Source organism: Buteo buteo, chromosome 4 (assembly GCF_964188355.1).
Source record: "Buteo buteo chromosome 4, bButBut1.hap1.1, whole genome shotgun sequence".
In the NCBI taxonomy this organism is placed as follows: domain Eukaryota; kingdom Metazoa; phylum Chordata; class Aves; order Accipitriformes; family Accipitridae; genus Buteo; species Buteo buteo.
In genome coordinates, this window is record NC_134174.1 from 67336054 (window position 1) to 67356963 (window position 20910).

At 43.4% G+C, this 20910-nt stretch overlaps 2 protein-coding genes across 3 annotated transcripts in view; one reads left to right on the plus strand and one right to left on the minus strand.

Moving 5' to 3' along the window:
- Positions 1-591: 591 nt before the first annotated feature.
- CLRN3 (clarin 3) lies at positions 592-8935 on the minus strand. The gene is made up of 3 exons (XM_075027007.1): positions 8707-8935; positions 3164-3343; positions 592-866 (listed from the first exon to the last, which is right to left on the minus strand). The coding sequence occupies exons 1-3, from the start codon at positions 8933-8935 to the stop codon at positions 592-594; spliced, it is 684 nt and encodes a 227-aa protein (XP_074883108.1).
- A 7966-nt stretch (positions 8936-16901) lies between these two features.
- PTPRE (protein tyrosine phosphatase receptor type E) overlaps positions 16902-20910 on the plus strand; it is a 118974-nt gene continuing 114965 nt past the window's right edge. Inside the window, exon 1 of one of the 2 annotated variants that reach the window (XM_075026613.1) lies at positions 16902-17022. The gene's annotated coding sequence lies outside the window, so the exon portion shown is untranslated. The remainder of the gene's footprint in view (positions 17023-20910) is intronic. The other variant, XM_075026614.1, reaches the window with a different exon arrangement.

Below are 20910 nucleotides of genomic sequence, written 5' to 3' on the forward strand. Positions count from 1 at the left end.
TGCCCCTCGAGATCCCAAATTACGTACACAACCCAAACGGTGTCTGTGCCCTCCCATTCAGACCCAGAAGCGCGTTCGTGGCGTGCCGATGTTGGTGCATCCCTGCTGAGAGCCTGGGTGGCCACCGCTGGTCCAGAAAACCCAGAAAGCAAAGGAGGGAACCAGCCCCTCTGCGCTGCGTGGGCAAAAGGGAGCTTTTCCTTTTTTTTTTTTTTTTTTTTTTTTTTTGGAAAAGCAGCGGTGGTGGTAGGGAGAGGAGGAACCCTTCTAGGAGCATATTTTCCCAGCTGTCTCTCCAGGGAAGAGCAGAGCCGTACGGTGTATAAGGTCTATTCCTATAGGACAGGTCTGGCATCATGCGCTTCGGGCCCTATCTACTCAGAGGTGTTCAGGCAGCACATTTACCAATGGGAGCTTATAAGTATTTCACTAATACCTAACATAAAGATAAAATAAAATTGTTTTGAAGACACAATAAGCTATTTTGTTAATTGGACTATATACACAGCTTCAATTTGAATGGAAATGATCAGCCATGGTTGTCCATATTAAATAGTCATTTTTCTTTACATCCTCTTTTCAGTGGTATCCTTAAAACAGAATGACATCTTTTGGTGCATTTTCAATGGGTCTTTCCTGTTCTTTCTTCTTAGAATATCTTGCGTGGTCATAGAAATATATGATGATGATAGAAGTAATGTTCAGAAAAATGATGAGCAGCATGATCCAATATGAATATCCATACGTGTGTTCAGATTTGATATGTGTCTGCAGAACAGAAAAACATCCATAGGCCAATTCTACAGACAGGCCATTTCCTTCTATGTTCACAGGGAAAAGTATCATGGCTATAAGTATGAAGATTCCTAGAAAATACAAATACAAATGTTGGAGAGGAAACTGTACTATTATTTATTTATCTAGTTGTAAATATCCTACTTAAATTGGTCAGAACACCTGGACTAAGACAAAGATTAATCTAATATTTTCCATTAGTAAAATATGAGGGCATTTAAAGGACTCTTGTCCCACCTAATAGTGTCTGTCAGGTGTTTTGACATTGGCAACTATATCTTCTGCTAAAATTAACAGATTCTCACTGACTGTTCTTAGATAAGGCCATTTAATGTAATTTTTTTTTCACTGAATTTAGTGCTGGTGAGTATAATATATTCACCCTTTGGGTGTTTTGCAGAGTGCCTATTTGATATGAGCCCAAATTCATGGGGTGTGCAGTATCACAACTGGATAAAATCCTGAGCAACCTGGTCTATGTTCAGGGTTGGCCCAGCCTTGCTCAAAAGCTTAGGCTTAGAGACCTCATGTTCTTTCCAACCCAAATTATTCAATGACTACTGTGATGAGCCAAAATGAGATGTCTTATTAGATCTGTATCTATTTCCTACAGCCTTCCAAATCTAAATGGAGTTCAGTTACTTTGACATTTAGCTAATTAAAGCTTTTACGTTTCTACTCTCATAGTGCTAATGGAGGTGTAATCTCTGAACACTGGTGAAAATATTTCTATTCCTTCCCTCTAGGTACATCATCCTACACACGTTCCTGCTGACACAGGTTCAGGTTTTTTCAGGAGGACACTGGACTTTCAGGCCATCTGGTAGGAGAATTAGGAACCTTCACGATACACTCACCATCAAATGATGTATGATTTTTCATAACAATATGCCCACGGCAAAATAGACTTCCAGGTCATAGCACTTACAGGGCTGTAAAAAGTAACCATAATCCTCAGTCAACACGGGGATTTACTTTCTCACTAATATTTATCTTGGCAAGCCCATGGTCCTTTCATTTCAGGTCAAAGCTTGCAGATTCAGGCTGCGTAACGAGTGCTGGGCTCAGGAAACAAACAACTTTCTCATGTGATGAGACAAAGATCTTCTTGTCTCAAAAGTTGAATAATTGTCCCAACCCAGGCTTTTGCTCACTTTTCTTATTGTGTTTCAAGGCATCCACAGCTGTTTCAGCATCTATCTTTATATGCTGTGTTAGCCATGGCTGGAGAAAAAGGGTTGGGTTTCACAACCCCACCTGTACTTGCTATGATTAAGACTACATTTATCTATACAATTCCCTTTCCACCAAGGTCTGATTTTGGCAAAGGCAGCTCGCAGAGTGCGGCCCCAGGACAGGACCATGCTGTTGGGGACACGGCTCAAGGGAGAGCAAGCTCCTGCTCCACCAGCAGAACCTCTTCAGACCTGAAGAGCTTTTGAAGGACAAAACACTAACGCTGAAGGACTCTGTAATCAGATGTCTTTAAAGAAAGTTTTTTGAATCCAGACCTATTATTAGAGGAACGCATAATCCTCCTGAGACAAATTGAGTGTCAGAGCTGAAGTCATTACCATGGCAAGATGAAGAGGGTTGGAAGGTGCTTTAGGAGCAGCCAGGCTCAAGTCTACCGGGTGAGCGAAGGGTTACACCTCCAGGGAGCTGTTTGACACAGTTCACATCTCTAATAACTCAGCATCTCTACCATTTTTGTCTGCTTAGGGAATGTTAAAACTTATTTTGTTCTGCGAAAGTGTTTTTTTGAGAAGGAAATAAATTTTGCTGTGACTCAGTCCTCCTAACTGCCACCCCCTGCCATGGTAATGCTGTTGTGGCTGTATTTCATTCCACGCATTTTTCAGAAATGAAGCTAAAGTCCATCCTATAGATTAGACCTTAGAGCCCTAATGTGGTATGTAGGTAACCCAGCAACAAATATGCTACAAATACCATCAAATAGTGACCTTGAAGAGGTTACAAATTACACTGTAGTCACATCCAGTGCATACTTTTCTGTTACGGTTTTGTTCTGTATTTGTCGGTTTACTCTGTTCTTCTCCGTGTGCATCATGCATGAAATGATGCTACACCTGCTGGGGCTTTTTCAGTTCCATTTCTGCTGTCAGCAAATCCAAACTCCTACTGCTCGATGGTGTCACTTCAAGTACATAATACTATTTTACTGGTACTTAAGAGATAGTCTTCAGGTATGCCAGCAGACATGGTTAAAAACAAAAGCCAACTGAACAGAATACTTTTCCAAGTGTTTCCTTTTATAGGTATATATTTCTAAATCTTGGAATCAATGAGAATACAGTATCATCCCTATGGTGGGCAGAAAGCGGTCAGCATGGGATGCGTTACTCACCGCATAAGGAATTCCAGGTATAGACTCCAGTGGGTCCCAAAAACGTCTGGTAGGGATTACTGACAGCGTTAGTGCAGGTAAATCCAGAACTCAGAAGGGAACTCAGTAAACTGAGAACCAGAATCACGATAATCGCAACAATCATGCTTTTTGTCTTGGTGTTCCTCAGGTTATCTGCAACTGAAATACAGCGGCTCAGCATTGATAACCAGCCTTCCCAGCACAGTCCGGTGGGCTCGGATGATGGTTTGACTTACTGACATGTAGCTGGCTGTAATTAAAAGCTAATAACCAGAGATTTGGCTGATCTGTAGAGATCGGGGTGTAGCAGGAACAGTAGGTTTGGACACTGCACAGGAACCCAAATCCAAAATGGGATGAAGGTACATTGGTCTTTTAAAAAAAGGAGCAACTCCTGCCTTTTTTCTCAGGCAAGGGGAAAAGTCTCACAACTGGTGGCCCTGGGCTCGGCAAGGGGACAAATGTGGGCTCCCGAGCTGCCGGCTCAGCCCTGCGCTCAGGGTCTCTGCTCCTGAGGCCGCACGTCAGAGTCACGCATCTTACCATCAAACATGCTGGCACTTCTCCTTTTTGCTCCAGCTTCCTAGAGTTGGTGCACATAAATTGTTGCCTGGTGTATTTTTCTGTAGCTATACGCATAGCTGGCTGTATATACGTGGTACATATAGTCAACCCCTCCAGGACTGTAATCAATTTTATTGTTTTTGCCTAAATCCTTCTAGTTATTTGATATGTTGTTGATAATAAGAGACACAAATGTGAATGCAACGTACTCAAAGTGTAATTGCAGTATAGCTGTGTTGAAATATATTATTTTCCTCTTTCCAGTTTAAAGATTGAAAAGGCAACTATAATGTGCCTGTGGCTGCCTTATCCTATAACAAACACGACAACAATGTTTTCAAGCCCTGTTCAAATGGGTGTTGTGATAGACAGCCATCTGTAGGAAAACTTCCTTTCTATGCTGCTTTTAATACAGAGCCGTTACTGCAAAGTATCCCGTTAGTGCATAAATTGGAGAAATCATAGCAGAAAAAATAGTAAAAACCCCATAAAAAGAAAATGAACACTCATAACTAAAAGAGCTATTGGAAATAAATGAAAAGGAGAGCTTCTCTCTCACTTTATATAATATTCCTGGTAGGAGTTAATTTCTGTTTGAGGAAATGGCAGGTAAGGATGCGTTATGGAAATCAGTTGTAAATTTAAGCAATTCTGCTAGAAGAATAGGAAAGACAGGCATTCAGGAGACTTCGCTCAATTAAATGGAAGTGAACACACTGCCAGTTGTACCATGCACTTGCGCTGATGTAGCCTTACTGCTTGGGCATTGCCTAGTTCAAGATATAAGTCTGGAGCCAAATCAGACAGGTTTGTGTAATTTCCCTCTGGCAGCCTCACTTAATTTTATCACTCGGAACATCTCCAGAATTGACTGGCTGCACCTATTGCACCCCCTAATTGATCTTGTTTATCTCTGACAGTGAACCACGATTTAGGGGATGTAATTTTGTCAGACTCCGCCTGTTGTAAGCACGCCTGCAACAGCACAAGGCTAAAGGTTTTAAATAAAATGCTGTTTTCATGGCGGCAGGGTGGTTGTTTTTTTCTAAATAAAGCAGTCTGTGCAAACTGAAGGAATCTACAGTAGCTGATCTACTTGAATGGGATCGATAGTAACCCACAGCTGGATAACCTCTGCATCAGTGTAAAATAACCTAATTTCAGAATGAAAGCAGAAGGTTTTGCCTTTGCCAGGTCTCTCCTTAATTTCCTGTATCTTCTTTTTTTTCTTCATCTTTAACTCTTGTATGGTTGGATTGAATTTGCCAGACTTTTACTGACCTGAGTGTGAATGACATCCAGCTGCCAGCCTGGAGGTCTTTTCTAAGCAGTGTTGATCTGGCAGCTTTTATGAGGTCCATGATCACTTATGACACATAATCAATTGTTCATTTAAAAAACCAAACAAACTCAAAACAAAGCACATAGCTTTCTATTTTCCAGGAGATCACATAGCACATGTGGAAACTGATGATAACATTAATGAAGTTCCAGCAGTTTTCAAGCATTTGCCATGTATTTTAAAAGTCAGAAAGCTAATCGATTCCTCTCTGTTATAGCAAATTTCTAAGACTTCCTTGTGTGCCGTTGGCCTTGCTGGTTGCCAAGAGCCAGGTAAATCCTGACTTTACAGGACTGTCTGGGTGTGCCTCTTCCTGCACCTTGCTCACAATTTTTATGTGCTTGACTTGGAAGCAAGCAAAGCTGCAAACAAGCTCTTTTACAGACTATTTTCATAGGTGGTTCCTTTCTAAGGTAAATCATTAAAACAGCTAATGAAAACTCTAAGGACTTAAGTTATTAAATAACTTTTACATTCTGTGAGATCATTCTGCTCATCTCCAGAGCCTCTGAAGTAGCCGTATTGATTTACTGTTCTATTAAGGTCGTTCATGGCAGTCTGTTCAAGAGGCTGCCCTGACCAGGCAGTTCATGCACTGTACGCTTGCAGAAACTGTATTCCTTTGTTTGCCTTTCATCTTTACACTCAGAAATGTATTTTGATGTTGTGGTTTTCAAAAGAGTAGGTTATGGGCTTTGTAAAGGCTGTTGATAATCTGCTTTTGTATGGCCATTAATAAAAGCCAACCCGGGCTACTACTAACAAGTAATCTGTATCCCCAAGCTATCATCTTTGATTTACTCTTTCATGATTTCTTTTCTCCTTTCTCACACCCAAACATGACAATGCTATTTGAGAAATGCACTCGGGATGCACAGCAGAGACCCCCAGCCAGGGCACACTTGCTGAGCGACAGATCGCACTGTGATTTAAAAGGATGCTTATAACTCTTCTTACTGTTGTCTGAAATGTTAGAGTGGAGAAAGCACAGCACTTCATTTCTCCATCGCACAGGCAAGCCGTTTACTTAAGGATAACATCAAATGAAAGACATCTACTGTCTTAGGGGGACCTGACTACTTGAATTTAAAAATAGCGTGTATGCAATTCTGTGAAGTATTTTTCCTATTTCAAGAATGTATGGAATCATACTTAATATAAAATGTGACAATCATGCTTAGTATAGAGCCTAAGAATTAATGTAAAATCAGTTCATTTCATCTTGCATGTATGCCCAACTGAACTAGCGAGGGATGTGAACAAATCCATACTTAGAGTATTCATAAAGCACAACTTTCTTTCAGCAGCTGTTGAAAGCAACTAGCAACCCTGAAGCTCACTTGTTTTGTTCATCCTTAAATGGCTGGGTGTGAGAATTGAGATAACGTTTTGTAAATGATAAGCACAGAAACCTAAATCTGGTGGGGGGAAAAACCACCACCAAAATGTATGTAGACCATGCAAAGACCTGAAATCCTTTACTGATGCAAGTGTTCTGTGAATGCTTGTCATTAACTGTAATTAAAATCTATCCAGTGGTAGCGCCCAGGCCGTGGGACTGGGTTGTGTTAGCTGCTGTGCAGACAAAGGCAAGACACATGCCCCGAATTCCTGCCAGACTCCATCCTTGCCCTGCAATAAGCTCTCCACGGGTGGACTCCTCGTTTCACACGGAGCTCTATTAAAATCAGCAAGCATCTGCCCACGTGGCGCAAAGTTTGGGGCTTGAGCCAACTGGCATGGGGAGATATAACCATATACAAACTATTTTTATAAACGCCTATTTACTCTTCTAAAAATTACTTTGATTATTCTGTTATGACTGTAAATAAACTGGTTTGAATGACTTGTGATTTTGTATTTGTTATGTAATGATCTCAAGATACGCTGTATGCTTTGCTAGGAGCACTGCTGTGTTCAGGTTTTTCATGATGATATAATTGTTGTAATGTGAACCGGCTTGCGTGATATTACTTTGCCGCTGTGGTAATTTGGGTGCCTGTTTGTACAGGTACCATTTCTGTACTAAATTAAGGTGGGAAAGAGCTAGGAGATGGGAACCATCTGAGACTTAGGTCTGCTGTGCTCTACCTTGGTGGTTTCTCTGTGATGGGACATCTTACAACAGCCTACCAAAAAAGAAAAATATTTCTTAATCATATCTTGTTTCAAAATTGTTTGACCTATTCTTCCTGATTTTCGTTAGGTTTCTCTTGACTGGCTTTTTTCACTTTCACACGTGTATATCAGCATTATTGCTTTGAATTCGGCGAGACAGCAAGGTACATAAAATGAGTGCAAATCCTTGATCCTTGCAACAGCGTTCAGGCTTATCTACCTTTGGGCTTTATGAATGCTTTTCTTCACATCAGTAGAGCTACCTGTGCATAGAGTTAAGCAAATCTTTGCTGAACTATGTGGAACCAGTATTGAGTCTGTGGTTCATACTTGGTATGCATAATTTCTTGTCTCTGTTTTGCTTTTTCTCATGTTTTGCTTCTCATGCTAGGATTTTTCATGCTTGTCTCAACTTTCTCCAAGGCTGCTCTAGGTAAAACCTCTTCTGCTCTTCCCCTTATTTTTTAACTTTGCTTTATTCCCATGTAGCATACCTCCTCCTTTATCTCTCAGCTTTTCTGTCCTCCTTAATTATTTAACCATTTTTATTCTTTTTCTTCTGTAATAATTCTACCATTGAGGATAAATACCAAGAACAAAAAGTAAGATCTGTTGCGTACCAACGTAAGATACAGTTTAATTTGAATCTACTGGACGTTTGCTGAAATCTTATTCTAATAACCTTGTTTTAAATTTCATCTCAGAGTTTTTTTGGAAAGTCATGATTATGAGAAGTCACCTGAAAACCGCTCATTAGGTGGGGGAAGAAAGGCCTTATAAAAGATGACAAGCTATGTTGTAATTCATACTTCACAGCCTAGCATAAGAAAAAAGACATGAACAAGCCTAAGTTTTGAAATACTAACCAAATGGTTAAGTTCGATGATATCACCTAAAAATGGAATGAGGTCCTCTTAAAGGAAAAAATAAAAAGAATGTTGTCACTAGGTCCAGCACACGTATAAACACCATATCTATCTAAATTATTGTTTTACATGGTTTGTTCTTTTCCCTTCAGCAGCCTCCTAAAACCTTCTTCTATAAAAATGGTGCCGAGCTGATAGCAGGTGGCAATATGTTTTAAATCAAACAGTTAATGTAACATAACAAAATTTAAAAAAAAAATCCTGGAAGGTGAATTAGTTTTGTAATCCTTTACTAAAATGCTAATTGAATGTTGCTTTTCTGTTCCTTACTGAAAGCTTCTGAAAATTAAAACCAATTTTACACAAAGTTCCTATTTTGTATCTTTCCCTTGTTCCAAGGCGTAGGCTAAGATCACAGGTAATTAGAAGAAGTTGCTATTGGCAAGAAAGCTGCAGCACTCTGGGGTCTTATTTTATACCACTTAAATCCCCAGACTGGTTTACAGATATTCGGGTTCTCACGTAAAGTAGTTTAGTCATACAGATGAATAGAAGAGTGAGCCGCGGTTCCTACGTCCATCACCTGCATGAGCAAGAAGATGCCGTCCATTTCCAGGCGTAACACCACTCACCTTGGAAAGTCCTTTCTGAAACCTGAAGTCCCACATCGACGAACTGTTCACAGGTACCGCTAAAAAGTCCGTAGGTGAGACTCACGGTAATGCTGGAGTTTGTGCCGGAAAAGCGAACCTTGCTGCTCATCCAGTGCTGGGTCGCCAGCACAACGCAGATTATCACGAAAGAGCAAATGCAAGTAAAAAAAGCAGATGCAAACATGGTTGTTTTTTTTCTGGATGGCATTATGTCAGACAGAGGTTTTTCCACCGGTTCAAGGTATTTTCTTCTCTTTAGTCCTGCTTAGCATGAGGTTGTTTCCTCCTCCTCACTATCTGGGATCTGCTCTCTCTGCTAGCAGAAAGTTACCCTGGTAAACTTTAAGCAAACAGCAGTGGTAATAAAATGTAAAATAATTGAACTTTGGTCTGGAGAAAAGGTGTTGCCATAGTTACAACAAAACCAGCCTGGTAAAGGCTGGCAGGAATCGTCGGCGGATGATTTATGATTGCCTTGCCAAACCGTAGTTTTTCTGACCACGGCTCTGGAGGCATCTTCTAGAACCTGAGCCCCGCGGGTTCCCACCTCGCCTCACTGCTTGCTGGCAGATTTTTTAGTGCCTGACAAAAATTTCTGGCCTATGCTTGCTTTTTCTCTTGAAAGGCTGATAACCAGGCTGGAAAGAATTTTTGCTAAATCTGTATCTTGTGTTATGGTAAAGAGTAACAAAACGTTCCTTCTCTGTTTGAATTCCCAGCTTGCTTAATAGCTACCCAACTATCTCTTTTGTGATCTCTTTTAAATTCTTTATGCTCTTTGTGAAAACTCTGGCTTGGTCTTGGCTTTTTTGGGGGGGCGGGGCTAAGGAGGTTCTATCTACTGTCAATAGATTATTTTCTAAGGGAGAGCTATAATTTGTAGTTAAACTCCCCATATTTTCACGCAGTAACGCCTTCCCCTTTTTTTGACTTTTTTTTTTTTTTGAGAGGGAGAAAACAAATACGTTGAATAGGGATTCATTTCAATGAAGCGGTGGATATGTAAAGAGAACAATACTGAAGAAATCTGTTGTGGATTATAAAGCAAGAGAGTATATTCTTTTCTTCTACCCAAAGTGACCTAAATAAAGACAAAAGACAGTAACAACATGGTATCAAACAGAACATACATTGCTTAATAATAAGACTGAAGCCAAATTTCTAGAATTTGAGGGAAACTAAGCACCAGGGTCCCCATTTTGTTTGTGTGAAATCCGAAACGTGAATTAATAATCTATTGTCAGGATAAAGTAACAGAGATTCCATTAGCTTTTATTTCTATTAATCATAATGTCATTATTCCATGTTATACTGATCCCACGCTTCTGGATAATCCAGTGTTTTTTTAATTAACCTTTCAAAAGCAGTCTGTTTTAACAGTGCTGCTAAATAAACCTGTTGAGCTCTCTTCCTAAAGCTTGATTGGTTTGTACTGTAAAGACATTGAGAGATTAAATTTTTATGAATTTGAAATGGCAAAGAACTTCTTGGGAGGAGAAACTACTTGTTCTGTAATGCAGTGTAATTATATGTAATTCTTCTGGTGATACATTTTCTTGATTGAAAACTTAAAAGCAGTAATCACGTTTGAAATCGATGTATTTTACTTCTGGTCTTTTATATGATATGGTCTCGTGTATTTTTTTTCAAATTATATGGGACTTTAATGATACTTTTGATGTAATTGCTTTTAAGAATTGATACATTTTATTCATAAATAGTTTATATGCTTCATGTATGTACTTAATGTGCATAACATAGCAGAAATCAGTCAGTACAGGATTTAAGCACTGAAGAGCAGAGGGAAGCTTTTCAGGCCTTCTAAGGAAATAGGAAACAAGAGACCTGCCTGTCATTTTCTGTCCAGTACTTCAGTTAAATTTTAACCATAGCAATATGGGTAAGCTTTATTAGACTGATCCACCCCTACAAGTTCATTGATCCAATAGTTCTATTCGCTGTTTAGCTGTGTACAACGAGCATAGTCCAAGTATTTAAAGTCCCAGGAATTTTTTTTCCTAAACTGGGGTAAAAACCTGCCCACCTGCCATCAGCTCTGTGCCGTCAGCTGTGCCACTTGTCCCTTATGAAGTAAACTTAAAAAAAAATATATTTAAGAATTGATATTTGTCTTGGTACTAACTTTGAGGGAATAAATTTTCAGCCGCTGCTCAGTGGTCCTCCTTTGGCAGACTTGAGAGAACCAAATTTAAATGAACTGAGCACCCACACCTTTAAAAAATGCTAAATAACAGAGAGTAAGAGCTGTAGTGGATAGTCTGTAGCTCCTTTCTAAACAATCTTATTCAATTATATTTAGTTTTTGGTGACTCAGCTCAAATTTTTGTGGCTCAAATCATTGAAACTCTCCTGTGGTCGGGGGAATTGCTCTGTAAATGAGACTGTAATTTGCCTTTTTCTTGCCTGTCACCTTGAAGTTAATCTATTCTCTGCTGATGGTATGATTCCTTGTGTCTTTTTTTCTCACAGCTACCTAAAAAAGCATCATATAACTTGTAATGGAAATTCTAGTTTGAGATGACATACCTCATCACTTGAGAGAAAAGAGAAGAGATTGATTTCCTTTGGCTCAAAGAAAATATTTCCCCATCAGCCCCTCACCGACTCTGCCCCCACTAATACAGACTCAGCCCCGCATAATAGTCAAACAGAAAAATCAGAGCAATTCATTATGAATCAGATGGACAGCAAAGAGATTTGGAATCCTTTGCTATATAAAATTACATATTGCCCTGTATTTGTAAAGGTAGATTGCGTGAGTATTTCTCTTCTGTTTATGTACAAGTTAGTTTGCTTTAAGCAACCAGATATGTAAAAATATAAAATGAAAGCTTTTATTTGCAAACATCTCATATACATTTATTTTTCTATGCTACGAACACATTCTTACATGCGAAAAAGAAAATCGCACAGTGGTTTGTTGCTTTGCCCACAGCTCCAGAGAGATGCCATCTCCCGAGGGATGCCTTCTCCCAACTGGGGAGGGCTCCGAGGGCTCGCTCCCGGCTGGCTCGCAGGTAAGTGCGCTCAGTAGCAGCCAGGGAAATTCAAGGTGAAGCCATTGCAAATTATTTTCTGTTCTGCTGCAACCGCAGTGTTTAGCGACGGTTGCTGGTGGTTTAAAAAAATCCATATTTAGTTAAAATCTTTCATTTAAAAAACAATTGAGAGGTGGCAAGATGATTTAGCAATGTGGTTGGCTGGCAGCTGCACTGATATTTGTGATTTTCCTTGGACACCACCTTTGGGGTACACCCTTGTATATCACACAAGGCTTTCGTTCACATCCTTTTTGTTTTCCATTTTCCACGTCTAATTGCAGAGGGGCTCAGCATCTGAGATGGCGAGACCCTTGAGCTGCACCTGGCCCCAAAAGGAGTCGATAAAGCCCCACGCAAGGCAGATATATGCGCAGCATTGCAGGAGCAGGCCATGCATTATCAGCATTGCCTCCACCTCTCCTAAGATGGATAAATTGTAATTGAAACAAATTGTTATATAGATACTACAGGATCCTAAGAACAAGATTGATTTTTTTTCTCTGGTAGCTTTGCAGGCAGCATTCTGAGTGGTGATGGAAACAGGGATTTGTTTATGCCTTTTGGACTGGGTGAGGGAAATTGGATAAAGCATCATGAATTTTATTGTAGCTGCAGATGAAAAATTTGAAGCTCAACTGAACTGCAAAATTATTGCAACAACTGTTTGGGAAAGCGAGAGGGATGGGATCACAACAATTTTTGTGTATCCATACCTCGTGCGGTGGATTTGTACTATTCCATCTTCTGATTTCATTCTTCCCTTGCTCTGACCTTTTTCACAGCACTATGGAAAAAAACCCAAACACGTTTTAAATGTTGTTTGGATTTCTTCCCAGAAAGTGACTAAATCTTCGCAGCTGAGAACTCCATCACTAGACAGTTATCGATTTCTGAGCTCTGACGCTGGAGTATATTGGTTAGTATTGGAGCGACAGCCGGAATATTGCGCTGCCACCAGCCCCTCCAGAGCAGCATCCTTTCACATGAGCGGTCAGCAGGAACGGTGACTGCTGGTTTCCACCTTGAAAGAAAAAAAGGTGGAAGATCCCAAAACCACCACACTGGTGTACCAATGCAAACGTGATGAGCAAAAACCTGGGTTAAAACGATTGCCTGCGGCAAGAGCACTCTCAGTTTTACCATCTGAGTAAGCTAGCTTGTGTCTGTTCTGGTACCTTGAGGCACAACCTGTGCTACTCCAGAATATATTTACAGTATTTACTGTGTATATATATATATTTACTCCAACACCTGAAGAGGTGATGGCCAAATATGCCTGATGTTGGTAGAGGAGAAAAAGCCACATTCTACATCTCCTCCGCTTGCCACGAGCGCTCCTTCCCGAACGGGAACCCACTCGCCTTGCTTGGCAGCTGCAGGGGCAGCCCTTGAAATTGCCTTTTCTCGAAGATTTTGAGACTAAGAAATTAGCCAACTTTAAGTTTTGGTAAGAAGTTAATTCTTCCATCGGGAACTTTATCTTCTGAAACTTCTCGCACAGCAGATGCCAAGGCAGGTGAAGGAGAGCCGTGCCTCGGTAGCAGCTCACTGAACATCTGACTTCTCGCTCATCCTGTTTCTCTCCATTTCCAAGCTGTAAAATGTTTGGGGGGTTTGAACAGAACAGCATAGGCCATTCTGGTAAAATAAAAAGTCTTAAAATAGAATTTTGAATGCATAGAGATGTTTTTTGTTTTTCTTTAGCCCTGAAGGTCAGTGACTGCAGTTACCAAAACAGCTGAGCTCCACTAAAGCCTCTAAGATGTCCAGCCCTCAAAAGATGACTTGCAAAACTTTAAAATAATGCATTTAGGCGTTAAAAAGGTGCTGTCATTCATGGCTGAACAGTGCAAGTTGAGCAGTCAAGTACAGTTCATTGAAGAGTGGGGGGGAAAAAGCCTTCTGGCCTTGTAAGAAGCAGAAAATACAGCCTTTGCAATAATTTCAGTTTAACAAAATGTGGCTTTGAAACTGTGTCAAGGTTTGTAATGTTTAGAACAAACCCTGGAGGTGGAGATGGAGAGAAGAGCTGGCAGGGCAGGCTTTCATTTAGTGCAGTTTCTGTAACAATTATAAAGATATGTCATCCTGAATACTTAAATATATTCCTAGATACTCATAATTTTAGATTCCAAATGTAAAAATCTTAGACAAATACCTCTTTGAAGTCATTAAATTAGCTACTGCTAGGATGGTACATATTCTCATGCTTTTGCCCAATTATTTGTACTTTAAAGAGTTTTTCCTGTATTTTTAGGCTGAGATATATTTGCAGTTACACAAACCACATGTCTGTGTTATTTCCTGTGCTGCCTCCGATTTTCTAACTTCTTCAGTACGTTTACAATTTGTGTTCCAGTGTATCAGTAAAGAGAGGGATCTACCATGCTGCTGCCAAGGGTATAGTGGCTATTTCTCAGTAAATATGGAAGCCTGGTAAATATTTGGAGATCTTTTGCCTAAGTGAAGGGAAGTGGTGTAGGATTATACTCGGTATCGTATGCTTTAACAAGACTATAGATGCTCCTCCTTGAAACCCTTTCTCTCAAGGCTGTGACCACACCTTATTGCCTTTTGGGTTTACAGGCATAGTACAGAAAGCAGACAACATAATTTTACCTTACTTGGCGCTATCAGGTTCACTATCATGCTGGAATACCTGAAATAAATTTTTGGTGTTCAAATATTGCCTATTTCCTATTGTATATTTCTTGAGCTTGAAGCAGCAAAGATACTATTTGTAACAGAGTAGCAAAGTGACTATAATTGCTCATGGAAAGTTTCCACCTTCTACTGGAATAACGTTCCTTCCACGGCGCGAAACAAGGGATGCGGGTGCTGGGTCCTGCCAGAAGCTGTCGGAGGTCCTGCAGCTCCTCCGGCAAATTGGAAGCAAAGGTGAAACGGTTGCCAAAGAGCTGACATTTCTGAGAATGTATTTGATTTGTGATGGAAAGAGAGGAAAAGACAGATGACCAGTGGACTGTGAGTTGGACAAAGAAAAGCCGCTGTTGGAGCTCTGTTGGGCTAAACACACGGACATCTACCTGTTGTTATTTTTGCTACAGCGTTTCAGTCTTCCAATTTCTTAAATTTATTTTCTGGTGAAGCAAGTAAGCTCTGTCAATGTAGCTAAATTGCTTCAAATCCCACAGCAGCTTCATTTTTCGTTCTCTCCCCCTTCTTACCAGCATAAATTCTCTTCAGACCTTGATCCCCAGCTCCTAGACTTTGCGGAGTACTAATCTAGTTTGCCGGATAAAGCACTATATCAGAGAACATCATACTATGTTGTTTTTCTTTAGCCAACAACTGAAGATAAAATCAGCCTCAGGCTTACTCGCTCCTGTTGAGTCCAGCTCATTAGCGTATCCTGAAACACATCAGCAGCATAAACCCAGGCTTAGAAGTATCCTGGACATGACTGCAAGAAAGCAGAGCTAGGAACACTGATGTGGATTAGCAAGGCTAAATTTCTGCCATGCTGTATCAACAGTTATATTTAGGACTTGAGTATAGGGTGCTGGAGCAAGAAAGATTGGACGAAGTTTCTTTCACAACCTTATTTTGCAATTGTACGATTTATTCAGATGTTGCCCTTATCTACAGAAAATCTCTTCCCCCCAAATAATGTGCCAGTAACCATAATGTGCATTTTCTTTGGTTCTTTTTTGTACAACTTGGCTTCACATTTCTTTCTCACGACTAATTAATTTTGGAACCACTGTATAATTGTACTTCTAATTTCTGCACTAATAGAAAACGTAGTAATTTTATCCAACGTGTATAATAATTCCATTTATTTTATTGCTCGGGTACAAGCAGTCATTTAAATTAATATACAATTTCTTGCAAATGGTTACTAGCGAGAAAATTGCTGACTTGCAGTCATTTGATCTACAAACACGTTCATTAAAATCAAACGCCTTCCTGGTACTGTGCCCATTCGCACTGCCATGGCTGCTGAAAAATTTTAGCCTTCTACTAAATTGCCGTTTCCTAGTCAACACGATGCCAAAGGGACATAATTAGGCTCTGATTAAGTTTTCCGCAGAAGACACAAATATTCACAGATGTTCTAATATTTTGTTTCGATGGTCTTTTCATAAAACCCCCCTAATTGTCTGACATCCTTTGGTACGCTTAAAATAAATACGGCGCGTGCGGATACGAGTTTTTGAAAGCAACGTATCCTCGGATCCCTCCTGGAGGAGCGATTTCTTCGGCAGGGAGACTTTCCTCGTTCCGCGAGAGGTGGTGTATCCTAGGGAGTGGAGACAAAAGAAAGCGAGACGTGCCTTCAGCCTCCCCGATTCTTGCCTTTCCTCCGGTAATCCCCTCCTCCCTGCCCTACTTTTCAGCCTGACGTTTCTATTCTGGGTTTCACCGGCCTGATTCATCGGCCCTGTGCAGCCCAAGCCGCCGCGGAGGTTCCTCGGAAGGGGGAGGTGGGTGCGAAAGGCCTCGGACCCGTCCCTTCCAACCCCGGCGCCATGGCGGCACGTTAACGGTGGGGAAGGATCCCGGGAGGCTGTCTGATCCTGACGGAGGACCCTCGGATCCCTCCAAAGCTGGGTCGCGCCTCAGGAAAACGAGGACGCCCAACCCCTCGCCCTTTGCCGCCCAAGGAGAGCTCAAACCGCCCCGGGGGGCCCTCGCCCTCCCGCGCGGGGCCCTGTCGAAGCGCAAGAAGAACCGACATGGACGGATAGCAGGTCAGCCTCCTGATGTTTTTGGCCGGTGGAGCAGTTAGCCGTGCCCGCGCCGGAGAGCGGAGCCCCCGTTTGTAACTTTGGTGTTTAACCCGGTCACCCGCAAACCCTCCTCGGCAGGAGGGAGAGCCCTGATTAAAAACACCCGCCGCTGCGCAGCCGAGCTGGGGCCGAGGACGGGGAGGCAGCGATCATGGTGGTGATCGTGGTGGTGGTGATGGTGGTTCCCCTCAGCCGCCCCGGCCCTCAGGCCCCGGCCTCCCCGTTCCCGCCGTTGCCGCTGCGGGCGGTGTCCGCCAGGCGGCTCCGCTCCCGCCGCCGCGGCGCTGAGGGGAGGAGGAGGAGGAGAAGGAGGAGGGAGGCGGCGGCGGCGAAGGGAAATTTCCTGCCTGGCTGCCGCCGCCTCTACCCACCGCCTCGGGCCGGAGAACCGCCTGGGCGTCCCGCGGCCGGTCCGCGGGGCGGCGGGGGCGGGGGCCGCCGAAAGGGGCCCGCGGAGCCGCCTGCGGGGAACCGGTGAGGTGAGCGGAGCGGAGCCGGCTGGCCGGCGCGGCTGTGAGGGAAGGATAGGCGGGGAAGGACCTGGGGGGGGGTTGTTGGGGCTGCCGCCGTCGGTGGGTGCTGCCGGAGGAGGAGGGTGGGGGGGGAGCGGGGCTGGCTGCTCGCCGGCCGCCGTGCAGGTGCCGGGGGACGGACAGCGCGGTCCCCGCCGCCGGGTGTGGAGAAGCGGGCGGGCGGGCGATGCCCTCGGCGCCCCGCGGGAGGCCGGGGCCCGTCCCTGGGTTCGCGTCGGGAAGCGATCGAGGGTTTGGGTTCATCCTTGCTCCCGCAGCCCGACCCCCCGCTGCGGGGCCGTGTTCGCCCTGCGGGACTGTCCCCGAGGCGGGCGGGGGGCGACACGCGTGTCCCTTTTCTCCGTGGGATGCCCGTCCTCGGGAAGTGCCGCCGTGCTGGCTGTCCCACCGGAGGAGCCGGAGGGATGGACGCGTGGGAGCTGAGGGGGGCAGCGGGCTCCCCCATGTACCAGGCGGCCGGCTGCCTCCTCGCTGGGGAAGGGGGGGGCTGTTATACCACGGTGGGTTTTGGGGCGCTGCGGGACCCACGGGCGATAGCGTGGGGGCCGAGGGAGCGGTTGGGCGTCCCGCCGATGGGCATCCCTGTTAACTCGCTGCCCAACTGGGAAGCGTGGTGTCTGGGCTGCCAGGCTCTTCCCCGGACCCCAAAAGATGGGTCTCGCCTGTGAACTTCAGCTTTAAAAAGCTGTTTATCCATCTCCCGTCAGCGCATCCACACTGTTTTCATCCAGCTTTTTCGGAGGCGAGCGGGGCTGTGGGTACATGCGGTGCTCAGGTGTACAGGACCAGTGACCAAGGCGGCGACATGGCTGCGTACAAACTCTTTTACTCTCCCTTGGGCGAGATTAGCGTTGTTTAAAACCCCTACATTTCCATTTATGCCTTTTATTGGTTTGCTTTTACATTGGCTGGCCAGTTCAGCGCGGTGCCCTGGAAAATGCTGTGATTCGGCACCAAATGGGGGTCACCGGAGGAACCGGGGTCGGTGCTGCTGCCTGTGCCACCTCTGTGCTCTCCGGTGGCCCCTTCCCTGTGGCAGAGCCATCGGGCACAGCAAGGGTCCCGGCTCCCCAGGGCCGCTGACAAGGAAAGCACCTGGTAGTGTGGAGGTAGGTGTAAAGCCTGCAGCTGGTGGCAAAACTTTGTGTTTTCCTTATACAGGCTGCGAGGGAGAAATCTAATGAGGTTTTCATGGAAAATATTACATTTATTACTTCCAAAACCAAAGGTGTTGTGGCTTTTTTCCCCTCCCTGCTTATGGTTTCTTTTAAAATACTGGGAAAAATAATGGCAAACCTCACAAAGATAATGCAAAGACAACTATTAACTGTCTCCCATCGTTGGATTTTTTTTTTGCACTTTTATCATGGGTTGTAGAAGGTGTTATTGGGTATCTGCTGTGAGATTGAACAGTGTTTTTTAATTGGGAAAGGGTGTCTCTTAATTTTTTCTTTTTTACTTTTTCTGTGAGGTTCTTCTTGTGGCGAATTTCCATAGAATGAGGTGATTTGCTGTGCGTTCAGCTGCGTAGCTTCTAAACCAGTGCCTGTGTCTGATTTGTGTGGGGTAGAGACTGCTGTGTTAAAAGAAATGACATCGCTTATTGAGCTTTTTTTTCCTAAGATGTTATAAGGTCTATGAGGAAACTTGGAAAGTAGAAATAAAGAGGCTGAGAATTGAAAAATATTTATTATGTGCATGGCAATCTTAGCTTCTGGGCATGTTGCGCTCTGGGGCTTGTAAAACAAACAAACGAAAAAACAACCAACCAAACAAAAAACCCCTTTTGATGAACATTAATGACATTCAGCTGGAAACTCGATGTCATTTAAAAGCGTTTTTTATGTGGCTATAATGTGGTCTCCTCACCCAGGAGGCACGTTAAGTTCCCAGTTAGCTTTGCTGGGTAACAAACTAAAACCATTTTAAGTCTCGATGTGGGAAGATGCAGGTGGTCTGGTGACACCGGCCCCGTCTTCTTCTTGCCGGCGGTAGAAGTTGGGCCTTGAGGAGAGGAGTCCCTACCGAGAGTAATGATCTCTAATTACTGTTGATGGCGTGGGGGGGCTTGCGGGGCAGCCTGCCTCTGCTTTGTGCTGGGGTGGTGGCACTTGTGTCCCGAGAGAGAAAGGGGGTAAGGATGGAGGTGGGACGAGCAGAGACCATCCGGCTGAGGTCTCCGAGATGAGTGGGACCATGCTGGTGTGGACGCAAACATCACGTATGGGGGCTCTGCGTTAGCAGGAGTGAAGGGAGTTACCCTAAAAACGTTTGTTTTCTCAAGTGATAAAACCTGTTGTTGTAGAAATGTGGGGGAGGAAGGGAAAGAAAATAATGCAAGAAACAAAATGGTGTGGGTGTAGCGTTTGACTCCTTTAATTTGCTCTTTGCTCACAAATATAAGAATTACATAGGAGCTGTGTTACACCAGCCATCCTTGCTTGCCGTGCTTTGACTAACATACTCTGTATTCCTTAAATGCATTTAATACATTCTTCCAAGTAAAAGAGAAAAACTGAATTCCTAGTTTAAAAGCTTCCTATGCCCCTGACACCTTTAATAAAACCAGACATCTTTATGTACCTCAAATCAGTATCATGATACTGTTTGGACTACAGTAATTTATCCTCAGCCTGTGAAGTGCGGGTGCAAAGGGGGTAATTTTAGCATCTTTGGGTCCTAGTTTGCTTTTGTATCTTGCTTTCTCTCTTCTTTTGTATTTCATGTGTTGATGTTAATCTGTTTTACCTGGCTCAATCGAGGTTTTTCATCTATGTGAGTTAAGGGCTGGCCTCTGCCGGAACAGCTGTTCTGAATCCCTGTTTTTCTTGGTCTTATTTTTCTTCCCCCACCCTCCATTGCATTCCCAGCTCCCGGATTATACGGCCTGGGCGATGGCAGGAATGCACCATGTGGGCTGAAATTATGGGAAGCTGGAAGATGATGATTCAGGGGCTCTGCAGGTTTGAGGTCTGTGTAAGACCTTCCTCATCCACGCGGGTTCTCGTGAGGCTGAAGCCGAGGGTAGGCAGAGCTGTGGTCCTTGCGTTGCACAGGTTAAGTGGACTCTTGTGCATTCCCAACTGGAAGGTGGCAGCGGTGGCTTATGGGGTTTTTGAAGTTTGAAGTATTTTCTTGGCATCTTTCTCAGAGGATAGTGTGTGCTTCATTATAGCAAAAGTTGCACTCATTAAACTTGTTGATTGCAAGACCCCTGCCTCGCACTGTGCCTGTTATGTGCTTTTTGATTCTTCTGTAAGAGAAGTTGTGCCATAAGTTGGTTTTTTGGAGCCATTGGTTTATGGACCAAAGCTGCAGAGCTGTGTTATTAACTGAACTAGTTTTAGAGTGTGTTATAGGAGTACTTTGACCGGTGTACTTGGTGACCTTTTTCTCTTTCATTTAAGAGGTTATATGAAGAAAAACGGGTGGACATAGGTTGACAAACTGCAAGGTGAAAAAGAGCTGTAGGAAGTCTGCGGTGCAATGCTGCTTTGTCACAGATGACCTTGGAGATTTTTGAGAAGCCAGCTACGCATGTTATCAGTGAAGCGCTTATATGCTTCTTCATGTTTGATAGTGTCACGTAAATTTGTTCGCCAAGATTTTGGAGCAGGTCAGTCGTACTGTAGTGAAGAACAAAAAAGAGCCAAGGCAAGTGTTGAATGCTGTGTAGGATGAAAAAGAGAAAGCTAAAAAGGAATGCTGAATGTTTGCCTTACTGGTGTGAGCACAGTCCGCCCTGCTCACTGAAGGACTGGGAGGATCTGCAGGTGAAATTGTTCAATTATATAGAGAACCTGAGGATGATGTTTGTACCTCCTTTGAATGATA